The sequence below is a fragment of the Trachemys scripta genome, chromosome 1, assembly GCF_013100865.1.
Source record: "Trachemys scripta elegans isolate TJP31775 chromosome 1, CAS_Tse_1.0, whole genome shotgun sequence".
Lineage (NCBI taxonomy): Eukaryota > Metazoa > Chordata > Testudines > Emydidae > Trachemys > Trachemys scripta.
The window spans coordinates 164,304,341-164,321,416 of NC_048298.1; the positions used below are offsets into that span (position 1 = coordinate 164,304,341).

The 17,076-nt window shown below is 43.3% G+C and overlaps 1 protein-coding gene across 2 annotated transcripts in view; it reads left to right on the forward strand.

The window, feature by feature from the left end:
• Positions 1–17,076, forward strand: part of PTGFRN (prostaglandin F2 receptor inhibitor) — a 144,520-nt gene that overhangs the window by 101,658 nt on the left and 25,786 nt on the right. For both annotated transcript variants that reach the window (XM_034791902.1, XM_034791892.1), the window contains one exon: positions 11,379–11,798. In XM_034791902.1, the coding sequence (XP_034647793.1) occupies positions 11,379–11,798 (420 nt within the window). The remainder of the gene's footprint in view (positions 1–11,378; positions 11,799–17,076) is intronic.

A 17,076-nucleotide genomic window follows, 5' to 3' on the forward strand; every position in this document is an offset into this window, starting at 1 on the left:
GATTTTGAGTTCCTGACTGCTCCCAAGCCTAATAACAAGAGAGCAGTCTGCCTCCCGTGTGCTTGCCTAAGGAGAGAACCTTTTGCATGTCCCCTTGGAAGCCAAAAGTTGGCCTGTTCTAAATACAGCTTGTGCCTCCCACTGAGATTTTTCTGAGATTCACTCATGGTTAGCAATGCTACACTGGTGCTAGTACAACACTGAGAGAATTTGAGAGACACCGCAGTTTGGGAAAGACCAGTGTCCATCCATGCTTTACAGAAAGGAGGGAAGACTTTGTACTGCATTCATTGATCCATTGGGATACATAGGTGTTCAGTTCCTTGCTGAAACGTAAAAGCCACGTGTAGAGATTGAGGACTCTTCTTCTGGCTTGTCTTATGCAGTAACTGTCTTGTTTGTCCATTAATGTGCAATTGTTAATCTACCTTGTTCATTCTCAGGAGACCGATATAGCTTAAAGGCTTTTCTGCTTGCTCAGCTTTGCAAATAGAGCCAGTCATTAAGATACGTCATGACTGGTTTCTGACGTAGTCTGTGTAAAGTTCTTCTCTTTGTTTTGAAGGCATCTTGGCTAGATCTAACTTCACTTCACTTCACTTCACTTTTGTTTATTTTTTTTATTTCAACACCGAACATAACTTTTATGTAAACAAACAAACAAACAAAAGTGCTACTAATGGTACTTGAGGTTATTTAATACCAAAGAAATCTGACAGTGAGATTGTGACCGGTTGGATCACAGAAACCCCCTTGGGAGCTGCCACCCGATGTGCAAAAGACTACCCCTGCTCCTGTTTTCCCTGCCAGCTCAGGACTCCAGCACCCTGTCTTGCTGAGCCAGACACTCCCGTCTGGTTCCAACACAGACCCAGGGTCTGAATCACTTGTCTCAAAGCTGCAAGTTTACCTGAAAATAGCTCACAGAAGTGTGCTTGTCTTTAGCACTCAGATGCCCAACTCCCAATGGGGTCTAAACCCAAATAAATCCGTTTTACCCTGCATAAAGCTTATGCAGGGCAAACCCAGAAATTGTTCGCCCTCTATAACACTGATAGAGAGATATGCACAGTTGTTTGCTCCCCCAGGTATTAATACATACTCTGAGTAAATTACTAAATAAAAAGTGATTTTATTAAATACAGAAAATAGGATTTAAGTGGTTCCAAGTAGTAACAGACAGAACAAAGTAAGTCACAAGCAAAATAAAATAAAATGCGCAAATCTATGTCTAATCAAACTAAATACAGATAAGTTCCTCACCAGTTCCAGAACACTCCCTTTTACAGGCTAATCTCCTTTTAGCCTGGGTCCAGCAATCACTCACACCCCCTGTAGTTACTGTCCTTTGTTTCAGTCTCCTTCAAGTATCCTGGGAGGGGTGGAGAGGCTCCTTCTTTAGCCAGCTGAAGACAAACTGGAGGGGTCTCCCACGGGTTTAAATAGACTCTCTTGTGGGTGAAGACCCCCCTCCTATGCAAAGACCAGCTCCAAGATGGAGTTCTGGAGTCACCTGGGCAAGTCACATGCCCCTGCATGACTCAGTCTTTACAGGCCAACGCTATTGTCCACATGGCATCTTGCATGTCTCCAGGAAGACTTCTCATGTGGATTGGAGCATTCCAAGATGCATTGTTCCCCAAGTGTTTCCTGATCAGGTACTTAACCTGGCGAATTCCTTCCTAAAGAAGCTGACCAAATGCTTCCCAAAGCTTACTTAGAAACCAAGCAAGCATACAGCCCATATTCTTAACCTTAAGTAGAAAATGATATATATATGTACAAATAGGATGAATAGATATAGTAGACCATAACCTTTACGGAGATATGTTACATGGCACAGGCAGCACAAAACATATTCCAGTTATATCATACATACATTTATAAGCACCCCCTCCTCATGAAGCCTTATGGGGTACACTGTCTCAGAGATATACTGCTTTCATCATAGATGCTTGCATATAAAACAAAGTTGTCTGCTTGCATGGAGATTCCAGGCTGGTTTGGATCTCATGCCTGCTGTTGAATTTGGGTTTGCAGCACTGCATGGGAATGTTCGAATGAGAGAGAACTTCTCCTTTCAATTATATTGTTCTTTAGACAGCCACACATTCTACAAACACTACCGGGCTTTGTAAAACCCTCCATTTCTTATACGAAATCTAAATATTTGGCCTAAAATTAGTTGATTTTTCTTGGCCTGAAGTCCCATGCAGCGATCACCCTGGTTTACATTGTGAGCAGAAGCTGCATGATTCTTGTGCTTCAGAAATAACTGAAAATAGAAGTGAAAAGAAATTGTGACCCTTTCACAGCTCTTCTTGATACTTGCTAGTGTAGGACAGATTCATGAGAATTAAGAGTTGATACTCTTCACTTGTAGACTGTGCATTGGAGAGGCTTGTATAGTGATTACCCTTACTTTTAACCTTCCAATTTGCCTTAGATAACAGTACTTTGGTGTTTGCAGCGCTACCTAGAGGGGGACAGGGCAAATATTGAGGTAGTGTTACTTAAGGCAACTGAAAAGATTTTAAAGGTAACTGCATTAAACGCCAATCCTGTCAGAACATCTGTTCTAGCCACAATCTCCCTTTTTTCTGTTTTTGTCAGGGTGGGTGGGGATTGGTGGAAAAGTGCATTTTTTTTTCTCTTTGTTTCTAAACTCTCCCTCCCTTATAACCATCTGTCTTTTCAGTGATTGTTATTATGGCCACATTTTGAATTGATAATTCTCTTTGAAAACTTGTCTTCAGTTATTACCCAGAAGTATATTCTGCTAAGGCCTTGAAAAAGTGTACATTAAATAGTAGAAGCAACAAAGGAATACTGTAACTTTTATAGAATTGAAACAGCCAGTCTCACAAGTCAGGAAGTACTGCAAGACCGAAGGGAATAATTTGGCTAGGATTTTTTTTGCCTTTGACCTTGGTCTATTTGGAGTAACACCCAGACTGACCGTAAGTTGGGGATGTATTCTTGTGGTTTCTTTCCGGGATCTTATCTATTAGTTCTTTTCCTGCTGCCAACATAAGCTGTGCGCTTTTGTATATGTAGGTATAGGGAGGATTTCTGTTGCACTTTTGACCCTTTTAATTAATTGGAGGTTCCAGGAGTCTGACTCCGAAGATGAGTTTGTGGCACTACTGCAGATGGGAGGAGATGCATACCCTAGAAGGATTCAGGTTACATTGCTTGAGGAAAGCTCCTCCTTTTTTTTTTTTTACCTTTCCGGCCAGTCTTTCTTTAAAGGTTAATAAGTTGCACTATTGCTTGGTATTAGGAAATGTGAAGAAATGTTTTCCCCATTTCATTCTTTACTCAACTTCTGAAGCATTCTCTTTCTAAGTACCAAATAATCTTTGATTTTTCTGTAACCTGCACAACTACCACTGGCTGGCCTGTCCAGAGGGAAATGTTGATGGTGGTGCTGCTCTGTAGCTTGTGTTCTGTGTGCAATGAAAGAGAAAAGCAATATTTCATAGATCACATTAATAGGAGCCCCTATTCTTTCCCCAGTAGCAACTGTTGGGGAGTGGTTTTGGGGAGAGCTTTCTGTTTTGATCACAAAAGACATACGAATGGCCATACTGTGTCAAACCAATGGTCCTTCCAGCCCAGTATCCTGTCTTCTGACAGTGGCCCGGGACAGATGCTTCAGAGGGAATGAACAGAACAGGGCAGTTTTTCTGTGATCCAGCTTCTGGCAGTTAGAATAGGGCAATCTGAGCCCTATTTTAGCCTAAATCCATACCTGGCTTCATTGATGATCCCAGCTATGGCAGTGAGTGGGGTACAGTTAGTTTCATACATTAGTGTAAAAAATATTGATGTCTTTTATTAGGGATGCAGAAATGCACACTCTTTTCCCTTATGTGACCTTTCCTTGCTCCTGTTCAGCAATAACTGTCTAAGCCAGTGGTGGGCAACCTACAGCCCGTCAGAGTAATCCGCTGGTGGGCCGCGAGACAGTGTTTACATTGACCGTCCGCAGGCAGGGCCGCCCCCAGCTCCCAGAGGCCACGGTTCGCCGTTCCCAGCCAATGAGAGCTGTGGGAAGCAGCGTGGGCCCCAGAGACGTGCTGGCTGCCACTTCCCACAGCTCCCATTGGCCAGGAACGGCAAACTGCTGCCACTTGGAGCTGCGGGCGGCTAAGCCTGCGGATGGTCAATGTAAACACTTGTCTCGTAGCCCGCCAGCGGATTACCCTGATGGGCCACAGGTTGCCCATCACTGGTCTAAGCACATGTATGTTTCCTGGTGATCCCTGCTGTGCTTTCTTTTCCTCTTTCTTCTGAAGCAGTCCCCTTTTGATCCTTAGGCTTGGATGAATCAGAAGGTGGATAAACTTGGCTAGATTGAGAATACTGGCTTCGTGTCCCTGCCTATGGCAGTACGGTACCAAAGGCTATGAAGTGGGATGTAGATAAAGGCAGGCCGGAGTGCCCTGTAGAGCAGAACAGTGCTACCTTAATGTGAAATCTAAATAGGACATTCCTGGGAAGGGAAATGACTCTCTTGGAGTCCTGGGGATGACTGAGTCACTCCAATTGGAGAGGTTGTTCTCTACCCTTTCCTTGGCACTTCTGGGATCAGAGCATCATTGTAAGAACTGGTTTTACAGTGGTCTTGTTCTAGTAGGCTTAGATGTTCTCATGAAGGGGATTGTTCATAGACAAAGGGGGGTTCCATATTAAATCACCATGGCCCTCTGATTTATATTGCAAATGTATATTGTACCTACTGGCACCTTAGGCATGTTTATAAAAAAAATCCCTCTGTGTATTAGGTCCTAGAATTGACACATCAGACTCTCCAAAAGCAAAACAAAAAGCTTCCTACCCATCTTTGAAAATCAGTTCCTCCCACTGTATCCCATGTGTGCAAAAGTCTGATTGAAGATGTAGGATTTGCAGCATGTCCTGACTGTCAGCCAACTCCAGCTCTATCAGATGAGTTGGAGAAGTGAATCTGAGAAAAGGCCTTTTGCTGAAAATGCTTTTCCACAGTAAGCCCTCAAGACATAAACTGTAGATTGTCAACTTGAGTCTTCCAGCTGATTTCAGTTCCCAGCATGAAGCATTTATAAAACAGCTAGGACCCAAAACATACTAGGCTTTATAGTTTAAACCTAAAATCTTGAATTGTACCCAAAAACTAGTTGAAAGCTAGCACAGTTTATGAAGTACTAGTGTAATATGCTTCATGCATGAAACACTAAGTAGGGTAGCCCCAAGAATAGCTCACTGCCATAATCTAATATGAAGGTGAGAAAGGTGTGGATAGTTGTAGCAATGTACTTATAAAGTGCAGATGGATAAGAACATGCTCAGATACTACTGTTTCCTGGAATTCCAGAAGTAACTCAAGGTTCAGTAGGATCAGCAGGCTGTGACCCTTAATAAAAAGCAGATGTATCCCTTCTCTCATGAGAACCAATATTGCCTCTGCCATCTGACTGCTTCCCTTATCCAGTCAGCATCACTCCTGTCTTATCTGGACTGAGCCACAGCCAGTTAGCTCTGATTCAGGCCCTAGTCTCAGACAGGCATTGGGAAAGTCGAGAGAGCACCATTTGGGGGCATGAAACGGAGATACGGAGCTGAGTGGTGTCCACATGCAACAGTAACTCAACTGCATGTGTGTATAAATCATGACAGTCCCCTAATTACATGATTACAAGTGATGGTATTTCTCAAATGAAATATAAAACATGAAACCACTTTTTTCTATAAACATTACAGACCCATATGGGCCATCTTGCAATACTCTGTTCTCTTCGGTGTATGCCAGCTATGCCAGGTTGGCCATGAAAATTGGGAGCAAGAAGCAATACACCACTCTTATTACAGAGTAAATATAAAATAGCAAAAATTTCCAGCCAAGTCCCTCCCTCCCTCCCCCCCAATAGGTAAGGTGGAAGGCAAAAATATTTCAAATATGTATAAACTTTCAAGAATGTTAGTGTTAAATAGGAAATTCAGAGTTAAAGGTATAATTTTACAGTTAACCACAGCCATTTAAAACATCAATCACAATCTTAATTCTGTCCCATTTGAGCTAACAAATGCCAAACTCCGACTAGGGAGATTGGGGGGAGGGGTGGAAGCATTCAGGTACTATGGCAATGATGTAAAAACCTCCAATGAACAAAACATTTCATTACTGTAACCAGTCCTCAGGAGGTGCTAATAAGTTAGCTGTAATGCTGCAGTAGAAACTGACTTATTTCAAAATGCTCTGCATTGTAGACATTGAAATTACTAGGTTTATCAATTATGACTCTGTTTACTATGTAGTGAAAAGCATTTTAAATTCAAAGTTGTGCTCTGTTCCTCTTAAAAGAGTTAGGAGTTCAAATGGGGACGTATGACATATAATTAATTAAATTACGTACACTTTATATAACGTATCTAAGGATACCTTACATTATTAAAGCCATTTTCAAAGCATGTGGTTTGAGTACATAAATGCTTGGGTAAAGTCATAGGTCAAGATGGAAATAGACGAAGGTGCTGTTCCTCTGTTTGTTACATACATGGACTGCAGACTTTATTGTGCTTGTATTTATCGACTGAAAACTACTTAAAAAGAACCTTCCAGGCAAGATGTGCGTGAGCAAGAGTTGGACAGTTGGTCCATAAATCAAGCTGAGTGTTGTCACCACCACTCTTAACTGACTTCTTAATTTAAAAATGCATAATTTCTGGAAATGAACTGTTTCCTGTTTCGAAAGCCAGGAGAGGAGCCCTGATCAAGCAATCCTTAAAAGGAGGTCATTGCAGGCATATGTGAAACCATCAGTAACTGGTCATAAATCATCTGCTAACCACAGTTCGTATGCACCAGCATTTGGAAAGGAGTCTTGATGCTATAAACCTATGGCCTGCCAAAAGGAGTCCCACTTATATGAACCCCCTGTAGGCCCTAAGAATCAGGGGCCCCTCTCCTAAAGAGCCTAGGAGTGGAGCCACATCCCTGTCAACTTCCTAAGCGCCACTGGCCTGGGGCTGTCCTAAGATCTGCAGGAAAGGAAGATGTATAGGGTTTGCAGGAGACTTGAAGGTGATCAAAATCCAGTGGAAGAACTTCCCCCTACCTTGACTCTTGCCGTTGTCTGGTTTCTCTGGAGCAGGTCATGTGAAGAACTTCTTCCTCGCCCTCCTTGCTGCCTTCTAATCCTCCACAGAGTTGGTGGGCTGTCTCCCATTTCTCTGTGATTTTTCCCTCCCCTTTACTCCCCCTGAGTCTTGCTCTTCAGCCACCTGACACGTGGTGGTTGAGGAGCCTAAGTAGGCTCATTGGATGGGCTCAGTAAGGGTTTTTAGGGTGGAGATTGTGGTGCCAGGGAATGAAGAACCTCTTCCCTGCTGCCCCCTCTCTATTCTCTGGACCCCATGCAAGGGTGGGGGAAGCAGAACTGTGACCAAGAGGACAAGGTGAGGGCTGGGGCAGAAAGGGAGGCAAGGAAAGAGATCATTCAGGCTCCCTGCCTGAGGCCCAGGAAGTGGCAGGAAGGTGATAGTCCCCTTCTGTGCTGCTTCCCCTTCCTCCTCAGATCTCCCAAAGCCCCCTTGGTAGACCTTATAGTAGTGATACTCAGACATCAGTGGTAAAAGCATCCTGATTGGTTAATAACTTAGGTTGGTTATTAATTAAATCTCACATTGTTTTAACATCATATGCTGCAAAGAGTGCCATGAGACACATTAAAGAGCCACTTGTGGCTTGCGAGCCACAGTGTGAGTATCACTGCCTTATAGGAGGGGACTGGGCAAGCACAGAGTGCCTGGGGGACAGCCTACTTAAGGGGAGTCCCCATCCCCATCTTGCTTACCTTCCTACTTGCAGAAGAGCCAGGAAGTGGGCAAACCCCTATCCCTCTCTTCCCACTCAAGCCTGACTCTTGCTGCTTTCAGGCTTGGTCTGTTGAACTTCTGCTGAGCCCTACCACACCCGAATTGATGTGCCATCTACCATTATTACTTGTTATTTAACCAGGTTCTGGGCACTAGATCTTAACTAGGCAAGTCCAGCAAACTAGGTTTTCTCTTCTTTCCATTTTCTGGCTACAGAGTGGCGAAATAGTTAGATGATTCTAATTCATCCTCTACTCCTAGTGTATCAACCCCTTGTCTGATTTACTTAAATTTGATAGAATAATTCTACGCATTTCCGACCTAACCTGCCAAAATAGGTTTTCTTACAATGGAAACTCAGTTCCAACTTAAACTGTGGTATGCCCACTGCTGCCTAGAATAGGCATTCAGAATCCAATTGCACCGGTAACTATTTTAATAACTACATTACTGTCCATGGGATTTCATTGTATTCCCTCTTACTGTTAACAAACTGTTACTGCTTAATGTGATCACATGCTTTACACTTAGAAACGATGACAAGTTAAAATGCCAGTTTATGGAAACATTCAGCTTTCAAACTTGTACTCTTCTAATTAGGAATATCAAAGTTCAAATCTGTGACACCTAAATAAAAGCATTGGAAATTAATTGTTTCACAGCACATCCTATATTTGGAGAAAACAGTAGTATTTTAAGTTTATTAAGATTAAAATAGCTTGACAGGTCCCATGAAAACTACAAAGTAGATGCATTTCTACTTAAATGACACTACAAAAAAAAACCCGTTATAATAAAAGGCACTTACTGCAACTCTGCATGTGTTCCTTTGAGATACTAATGATCGTGTACGTTGCTGAACACTTCTTGCAAGGGGTCCTCGTGCTTTCAACCCTCACTGGGCTTCATCCTGCTCCCGTTGAAGTCAGTGACCAAACTCCTGTTGACTTCAATACAAGTAGGCTTAAACACATTGACTCCAATGGGAGCTGAAGATGCTCAGTTGTATTGGACCATTATGACAACCAAGTTAATGTAAGTATAAAGAAGTCAAATTCAGTTATGCAGTTATATATTGTCTTTAGCTTATAAACTCTTTGGGGCAGGGACTGTCTTTTACTATGTTTGTTCAATGCCTAGCACAACCGCATACTCAAGGCTGCTAGGTACTACAACAATATAAATAATATAGTGTATCAAAGTCTGTAGAAATGATGGTATGGAAAAATAGAATGCAATTGTATAATTAGACTGTGTTTTAATGTGCATGCATAAGGGGGCAGAGACTTGGCTGTGCATGCAACCACAATTTTGGCATCTCCTGACTTTTTTGAGCACCTAACTGCAATCCTAATATTCTCAAATTTTGTTGTAAGGAATATCTAATTCCATGCTCACCCAGACCACTGCTAACACTATATTCCTTTTCTGTTCCTGCTGATGCTTTATGTAGCATTGCATCGTGATCTACTTTGTACAGTGCTGATTTTAAAGTTGTCATACACAGTTTCTCATTTCGTGCACTGTTTACTCATTGGGAAAACTGCTGCTTACAGGCAAAACCCTCCAAAATGTAATCATGACTAGTATCTTGTTGCTCTCCTGGGGAAGGCAGAAGTATTTATTTCAATTTGGGGGGTACGTGTTGCAGCCTTACTCTAGCTTATTTCCCTGTTGCCCTGTAAAGTTTGCCTTGCACAGCGTGACTGGGTTTGTGTTTAATATGGAGTCATTTTCATTACTGGAAGAAAATTCACTGTAGCAAAAACAGTACTGAACACTGAGCTGACTGCTATTTGCACTTCTGTGTTTTCTTGCCATAATAACCAACAGATACCTTGACTCGCGTGGGTTGACTGACAAATATACTGGTCTTTTGTGGCGAAGGTTAGACAGAAAGCATGCTCGTGCAGACCAGGTTAATATTGTCTCCCAAACAGCTCAAGGGGTAACGCTTTAGGGATCAATCTTGCTTTGTTTAGAGGGGACGGGCAATGCCAATCTGGAGGCTTTTTCAACTTATAATGTGGGTTGGGGGGGGAAGGTTGTACCCTCTCCACTGGAAGGAGCCATAGCTCATGAGATAGATGGAGGATCAATCCCAGCAATCAAAGCTGTAAAGATATTATTGGGGTCATCCTTTTCCACCCACTTCAGCCAACCTAGGACACTGTTGAAAGTTAAGAGAACCCTGAATTCCTCAAGGAAGGGATGTGAATTGGAGCCCTAATTGCTCTGTCTCGTGGATTGGCCACAAGGCCTTTGTGTAACTCCTTTTGTTCTTTGAAATGTAGCTAATACAAAGTTCTTATCTAAACGCAGAAATTTCACCACTTTAACTAAATTGTTTGTAAAATGTACTGATGGAAGCTAAACTGAGAGTTGTAAATTGATGCTCTGTACAGCTATTTATCTGACTGGTTTTTAAACTGACTTCAGTGAAACCAGTGCAACTTCTGTGTGCAGACCAGGACATAGATATTATGGTGTTGGGTGTTTTAAGTGCCTCAATAAGTAGGACTGTTCTCAAGTGTGTGATCTTTCCCAATAGTGAACAATATACTTAAGTTTGCGACTCACTTACCTTTATCTACCTCTGGTTTTTGTTTTTTTGTTGGTTTTTGTTTTTTGCCTATAACTTTTTTGATTCTTTGCTCTTGAGCTCAAACTTTCCATGTCTGGGGACTCTGCTCCCCTCATAGATGCAGAACTTTCCAAAATCCTGTCCTTAAGGGATATTTAAGATTCAGGCTCCCACAGACTTGGGAAGGAGTGGGGAAATGTAAGGCAAGTCCTCTGCTCTTTATTTATTGTAATTAATTATGTCAAATATGCAACTTCTAACATTCCAATATTAGTTATGACTGATTTAGACAAATAAGTAGAGTACAGGTGAGAAGTCCAGAGGTGGAGGAAGATGTATCCTGGATTTTTTTCCTACATGTAGAAAGCGTGTGGGGGACTTTTTTGTTCTTGTAACCAAACCTCCTTATGCTCTGATCCCAGCTGATCTTGCAAGCTAAGCCAAATCAGGGTAGGACACTACTTGAATGGATCTTCAAGGCAAACCCGTAGTGCTGCAGGAATTGGTGTTGATCCAAAAGGCTGCAATTTTCATTTTGTCGCTGGTGCGGAACCAATGCCCCAGCACTTTGATCTGAAATGGCAATTCCTATAGCAACGTAAAACTGAGGCCCTGATCCCTTTAGGGATTTATTCAAACGTAGGGGTACTATCCTTGATGTCCTAGCCACATCTGTCTTGGGTAATTAAGTTCCACCTGTCACAGTTTCTCTGCCGTGTCTATCAGGAATAATGTTCTTCACCTCCTATCCTACGCTGTTTATGTAACAGTGTGGGCTGTTAAATAGCAGCTTGCACACAACACCAGCAATAGGTGAAGTGTTCTAGGAGTGTGTCTACTCGTTTGTGAAGCATTTTGAAAATCTGCTGGGTTGAAAGGTGCTCTATAAATGCAGACAGCTACTTATTGCTTCTGATTTCCTTCCCTCTTTCAGATTATACACTAACAGTGGAGGCGGTGAAACTGAAGCCGTTCTTCGTGGCAGGCCACACCTTTGAGATGACATGCAAGGTGTCTTCCCAAAACATCAAGACCCCGCGTTACTCTGTTCTCATTACAGCAGAAAAGCCACTGATGGACCAGTCAAACCCTCATGGAACCACTCGCATAATCTCCTTGAACCAGGATTCGGTGGTACGACTGGAAGACTGGACAGACCAGACCCGAGTGGATGGTGTGGTCCTGGAGAAGGTTCAGGAGAATGAGTTCCGCTATAGGATGTACCAGACGCAGATGTCTGACGCTGGTCTGTATCGCTGCGTGGTAACTGCCTGGTCCCCAGGTGGCGGGGGCATGTGGCGAGAGGCAGTGAATGGCTTATCCAATCCCATCCAGATAGATTTCCAAACCTCAGGTCAGTACAGAATTCAATGTGTATGTGCTTTGGGAGGGAGCTGAGTGCAGCACGGTGCTTGTGCCAGTGTCACTAACCTCTGGGGTCATTGCTGCTATTCCTTAGCTCATGCTGAGATGGGTCTGGTTGCTAGAATGTTGCGTATCTCCACTCCCCAGGCACTTCTCTGCTGTTCATTGCGTCTGGTTATATCTTGGAATACTTTAAATGAACTGGGTCTGACCTTGGAGTCCTGGCCCACATTCCTTCCTTCGCTAATACAGGCTTGAAAGTCTCTCATGGCATGACCTATCTCTGAGTGAAGAATGGCTACTACGCTTGCCAGCTTAGTCACTATATTACTGGTATATAACGATTGCTTTGGGAGAGCTTTAATGCTAAAAAGCCACGGAGAATCCTATTTCTGTTCTAAAGCAAACTTAATTAGTTTGGAGTAAAATTGCCCAAGTGCATTTCCTATCAATATAATTGCAAAAAATCCAGGAAATTGCCAGTTAAGCCAACTTTAACATTGCAGCAGCCTCTGCTTGCATGCCCCACTACCCAAACATCTTAAAACCCAATCATACTTGGACTCCAAAGTGTGACATGGTATTTTGAATTTCAGCAAATACACAACTGCAGTGCATACATCTGTTCTTCAGAATTGCACTCAAACTCTCAACCTCAGCTGCAACATCAACTAGGGTACGTCTTCACTACCCGCTGTATCGGCGGGTAGCAATCGATTTATCCAGGATCAATATATCGCATCTCATTAAGACGTGATATATCGATCCCCGAACGCGCTCACTGTCGACTCCGGAACTCCACCAGAGCGAGTGGCGGTAGCACAGTTGACGGGGGAGCCGCGGCCATCGATCCCGCGCTGTATGGACCCCAGGTAATTCGATCTAAGATACTTCGACTTCAGCTACACTATTCCTGTAGGTGAAGTTGCATATCTTAGATCGATCCCCCCCCAGTGTAGACCAGCCCCTAGATTAAGCTATTTCCAATAGACGGATGTTGTGTGTGTGACTGAGGCATCAGGTAGGTGCATTTCTGATTTGTTATATGTTGCATTCAGTGACTTTTTTTTATGGTGCTGAACCGTCTGGGAGGGTTTTGAGTGGTTATACAAGAGCTGAGGCTGCTCTGGATATTGATGTTGGCTTAACTGGTGATTTCTTGGATTTTTAGTGATTACGTATTTCAAATTCCCCAAGAGCATTTCCATCAAAGTTAACGGCTCCATGGGCAAATTGACCAGTTTTCTTTTTTTTTTTAATGTATCAATGCAGTTAGCAACTTCATTTTTATCTCTATTCCCGTTCCCCACGTGTTCCTTCCCCTTGCACCGTCTCACTTCTTCTCTGTGGCCCCACGCACAGCCCAGAGTCACATTATGTATCTGAAGCTTTGGGGGAAGAGGAATTCTGGGTTTGAGAGGACAGAGGTTTGCACAAACTGGGATCTGTTAATTTCCAGTTGGCCAAATAGTAATGAAATGATCCTCAACCAGCCAGTATCTAAAACTGAAACATCTTGTGGCAAGGGCCACGGGCTAAGCCTTAAGCAGTCATTATAAAGCAGTCCTCCATTGCAACTGTGCAGGGCTCTGACGCTGTCAGAAACTAGCCCTACTGAAAGTGCACCTGACCTTAAAGAGCCTGGACAATGTTGAGAACTGAACTTCCAGATGAGTTTCACTACTAGGCCTTATTATCACTCCCCCCTTCCTTTTTGCTTATAATCATAAAGCAGACATTACCCATGCTCTGGTCCCATTCAGAGTACCACGGCTAGTTGCTTATCGTTTCAACAGCACGCGTGTTACCTGAATGCTTGTGTTGCCAGTGTACAAAGAGTAGTATGAGAAGCCTGAAAAGGTGGGCCTTCCCCCCTCCCCGAGAAGGGGGTCACTAAAACGACTCTTTTGAATGTATTCATATGGTGTCACTTTGTATTCATGCTAAACAGTTTAAGAACAAGGCACTCCATTAATATCTGCAGTTTGGAGGAAAACCTGTGAGCTATGTAAGGGATGGGTCTGTTTGTTGCATTGCCATCTTTCCTAGCCAGCCTTCCACGCCCCTTCAAAAGAGAATCTTATTTCCCTTTTCAGTCCTTTCAAGAGAAAAAAAAGGCTGTTTCCCAAAATAAATCTGGTAAATAGCAAAGGCTGACTTAAAATTTTCACATTCGTGATTCAAGTTTCATGGCACATGAACAGATTTCACAGTCTCATCCGGTTCTGATTGTAATATCATCTGCACTGGCCTTCCCAGTCCCCCCGAGTAGTAGCTTTTCTAAAAGCTCTCTTGCAGCTCGACCTGCTGCCTCACTTTGACTGAGTGATTAGCTGACATTTTAAAATCCTATTTGTCTGAACTGTCTTAATACAGTTTGGATGGGAAATGCTGGTGCTGCCAGACCGAAGCATCTCTGGAGAAAAAGGAACTCATCGAGCTCAATTAGAAGGGACGTTGGCAAACATGCCAAACCAGAAAATGACTTCCTGCTTATCGTTAGGAACAGGGGCACATGTGAGAGTGCATGCCACACCTCCCTTCCTCTAGCTCCATTCCTATCCCCGGTGCCTTTTTGTTCTGTTCCTCAGACAGGCAAGTGAAATTTAGAGGAATGATTACAGGCAGATACAACATGCCTAGCTTTCTAAAAAAAATAAATATCTATGGTTGGGCTTATGTGGAAGATGGGTTAAAATACAACTTAAATTCAGGATACAGTATGGATTGAAGTAATAGTTACAAAGATGAATAGCAAAGGTAGGGAGAAATTAAAAAGCATAGTTTGAGGAGAAATGTTTCGACTAAGATTTGAAGGTACCTCACCAGCCTCAGACAGAAGGTGCCCAATAACAGTAAAGGTGCTTATGCAAATTAATTTACCCGTATATCTCTTTCATGTCAGACAGGAGGTGGTATCCCTGTTTTACTATGAGAAAATAGGTACAGTGTTGGGGTGCTGGAACAATTTGTATAGTGGGGGTGCTGAGAGCCATTAAACCAAACAGTAAACCCTGTATCTAATGGAAACCACTTTACGCCAGGGAGTGCGGCAGCACCCCTAGTTCCAGCACCTACGCACAGAGTTTGACTTGATTGACGTCCAAGTCGAGAGGCGGAAAGGTAAGGTGGGCTTATTCTACATGGCAGACTCTACAGAGGGGAAGGCACTCATGAAGACTGTGTGAAGGGAAAAAAAGCCAATGGGTGGGGAGTAGTGAGATGAGGTCTTTGACATAGGCTGGAACAAGTCCATGAAGGATTGAAAAAGCTAGAAAGTGCCACTTTGTAATAAATCCTGAACTGAGTGGAGGCCTGATGGGGGTGAACTCTGACTTGCTCCAAATGATGCTTCCACCTTCTGCTCGGTAATAGCGCTGCCTCACCCTCTGGAATTCCTGACCATTTAGAAGGGTCACTGCTGACCAGCAAGGCATTTTAGCTGCTGCTGCTGGTTTACAATCAGGTTATTTATCTAAACAATTAACAACTGTAGTTTTCCAGTCTTCTCCAATTTGACAAGCTCAAACTATGGCAGTATCCTGAGTCCACGTTTTGGGGGTAAGGTGCGGGGGTGGGGAATAAATAAGAAAATAGAGAAACTCTCTCAGCAAAGGAAGTCCTTAATGAGTGTTACGTGAAAGCTTTTAGTGGTTGTAGGAATATCCTTCTGTGTCTTTATTGATTTCTGTCTGGAGCTGGGGGACTTGTTGGATTGGAAGTGCTTTCCTCTAACCTGGCTTCCTCCCAGATCTGTTTTGTCCAAGTCTGGCTGTGTTTCAAGGAAAGCTTTTTTTATTGCACATGCACCTTGTGAAACGTGACCTGTTTGAATGGCAGGAGGCCTGTAAGATTTTTATATACAAGCTGGAGACTGCACACACAAACTCCAATATTTCCCACCAATAATAATCTTGAAATGTGGCATTGTTATGAAAAGTTTTCCAATGAATATTTGTGGGAAAATGTCTCCCTCCAGATTTTTTCCAGTGGTGGCACAACTTGCTGGCTCCAGGCAGAGGCCACCTTGTTTCTTTGCTCAGTGCTGAATAAAGAAGAATTTACTGCAGTAAATTCATGGTCTGAAACTTAAAGGAAAAACCTACTTGAAATTTCATTAATTGAAAGATGTGATGAATCTATATTTCAGAATCACATAAATTAGAAGTATGGGGGTGAGAAGCAGAGGGGAACTACTAGGTATAGTCTACGGCAGAAGTTGGCAACCTTTGGCACGCGGCTCGCCAGGGTAAGCACCCTGGGGGGCCAGGCCGGTTTTTTTACCTGCTGCATCCGCAGGTTCGGCCGATCGCGGCTCCCACTGGCCGCGGTTCACCGCTCCAGGCCAATGGGGGCTGCGGGAAGTGGCGCAGGCCAAGGGATATGCTGGCCACGGCTTCTCACGGCCCCCATTGGCCAAGAGGAACCACAATCCACCCAACCTGCGGACGCAGCAGGTAAACAAACCAGCCAGGCCCACCAGGGTGCTTACCCTGGCGAGCCACGTTCCAAAGGTTGCTGACCCCTGGTCTATGTACTCCCAAAACCTGAGTCGATTGAAGATTGTTCCCTAGTGGATAGCTTCATAGATTTTTATGGCCAGAAAGGACCATTGTGATCATCTAGTTTAACCTCCTGCATAACCTGCCACAGGACTTGTTTTAATTTCTCCTGCAAGTCCAATAGCATTGATTGTGATTGAATTAAAGCATATCTTCTAGAAAAACATCCAGTCTTGATTTAAAGATTTCCAGTGATTCTCCAATGCTTTTTTTTGGTCTACTTTGAAAAGTATCCTGAAATGGAAGAACTGTCGTTTCCGTTGGGAGATTATTCTGCAGTCTAATAGTTCTCACTGGTGGCAAATGTTTCTTGATATCCAGCCTGAAATCTCCTTCTCTTAATTTCATGCCATCACTCCTAGTGACATTTCCTGGCACAACCCTAAGCAGTTCTTCTCCCTTCTTAGTGCCGGCATTCTTCAGATACGTGTACACGTGTCCTCTCTTAATCTGGCCAAACCGTGTATCTGTTTAGTTATTTAAGCGCCTCACAAGGTGGTCCCTTTCATAGTGCACACTCCTCCAACCCAAAGCTCATGATCCTTCCTAGCCCTCCTTCGGACCAGGCTTCTTAATAATTAGAACTACTTGTAACATGTTGAATACTTTCCACCTCAGGGTATAAGCCGTGCATGCTAGGTGATGTTAGAGCTGCTCCTTGATACAGTGAAACACCCTTGCTAGACCAGTGCCCCAATTCTCTCT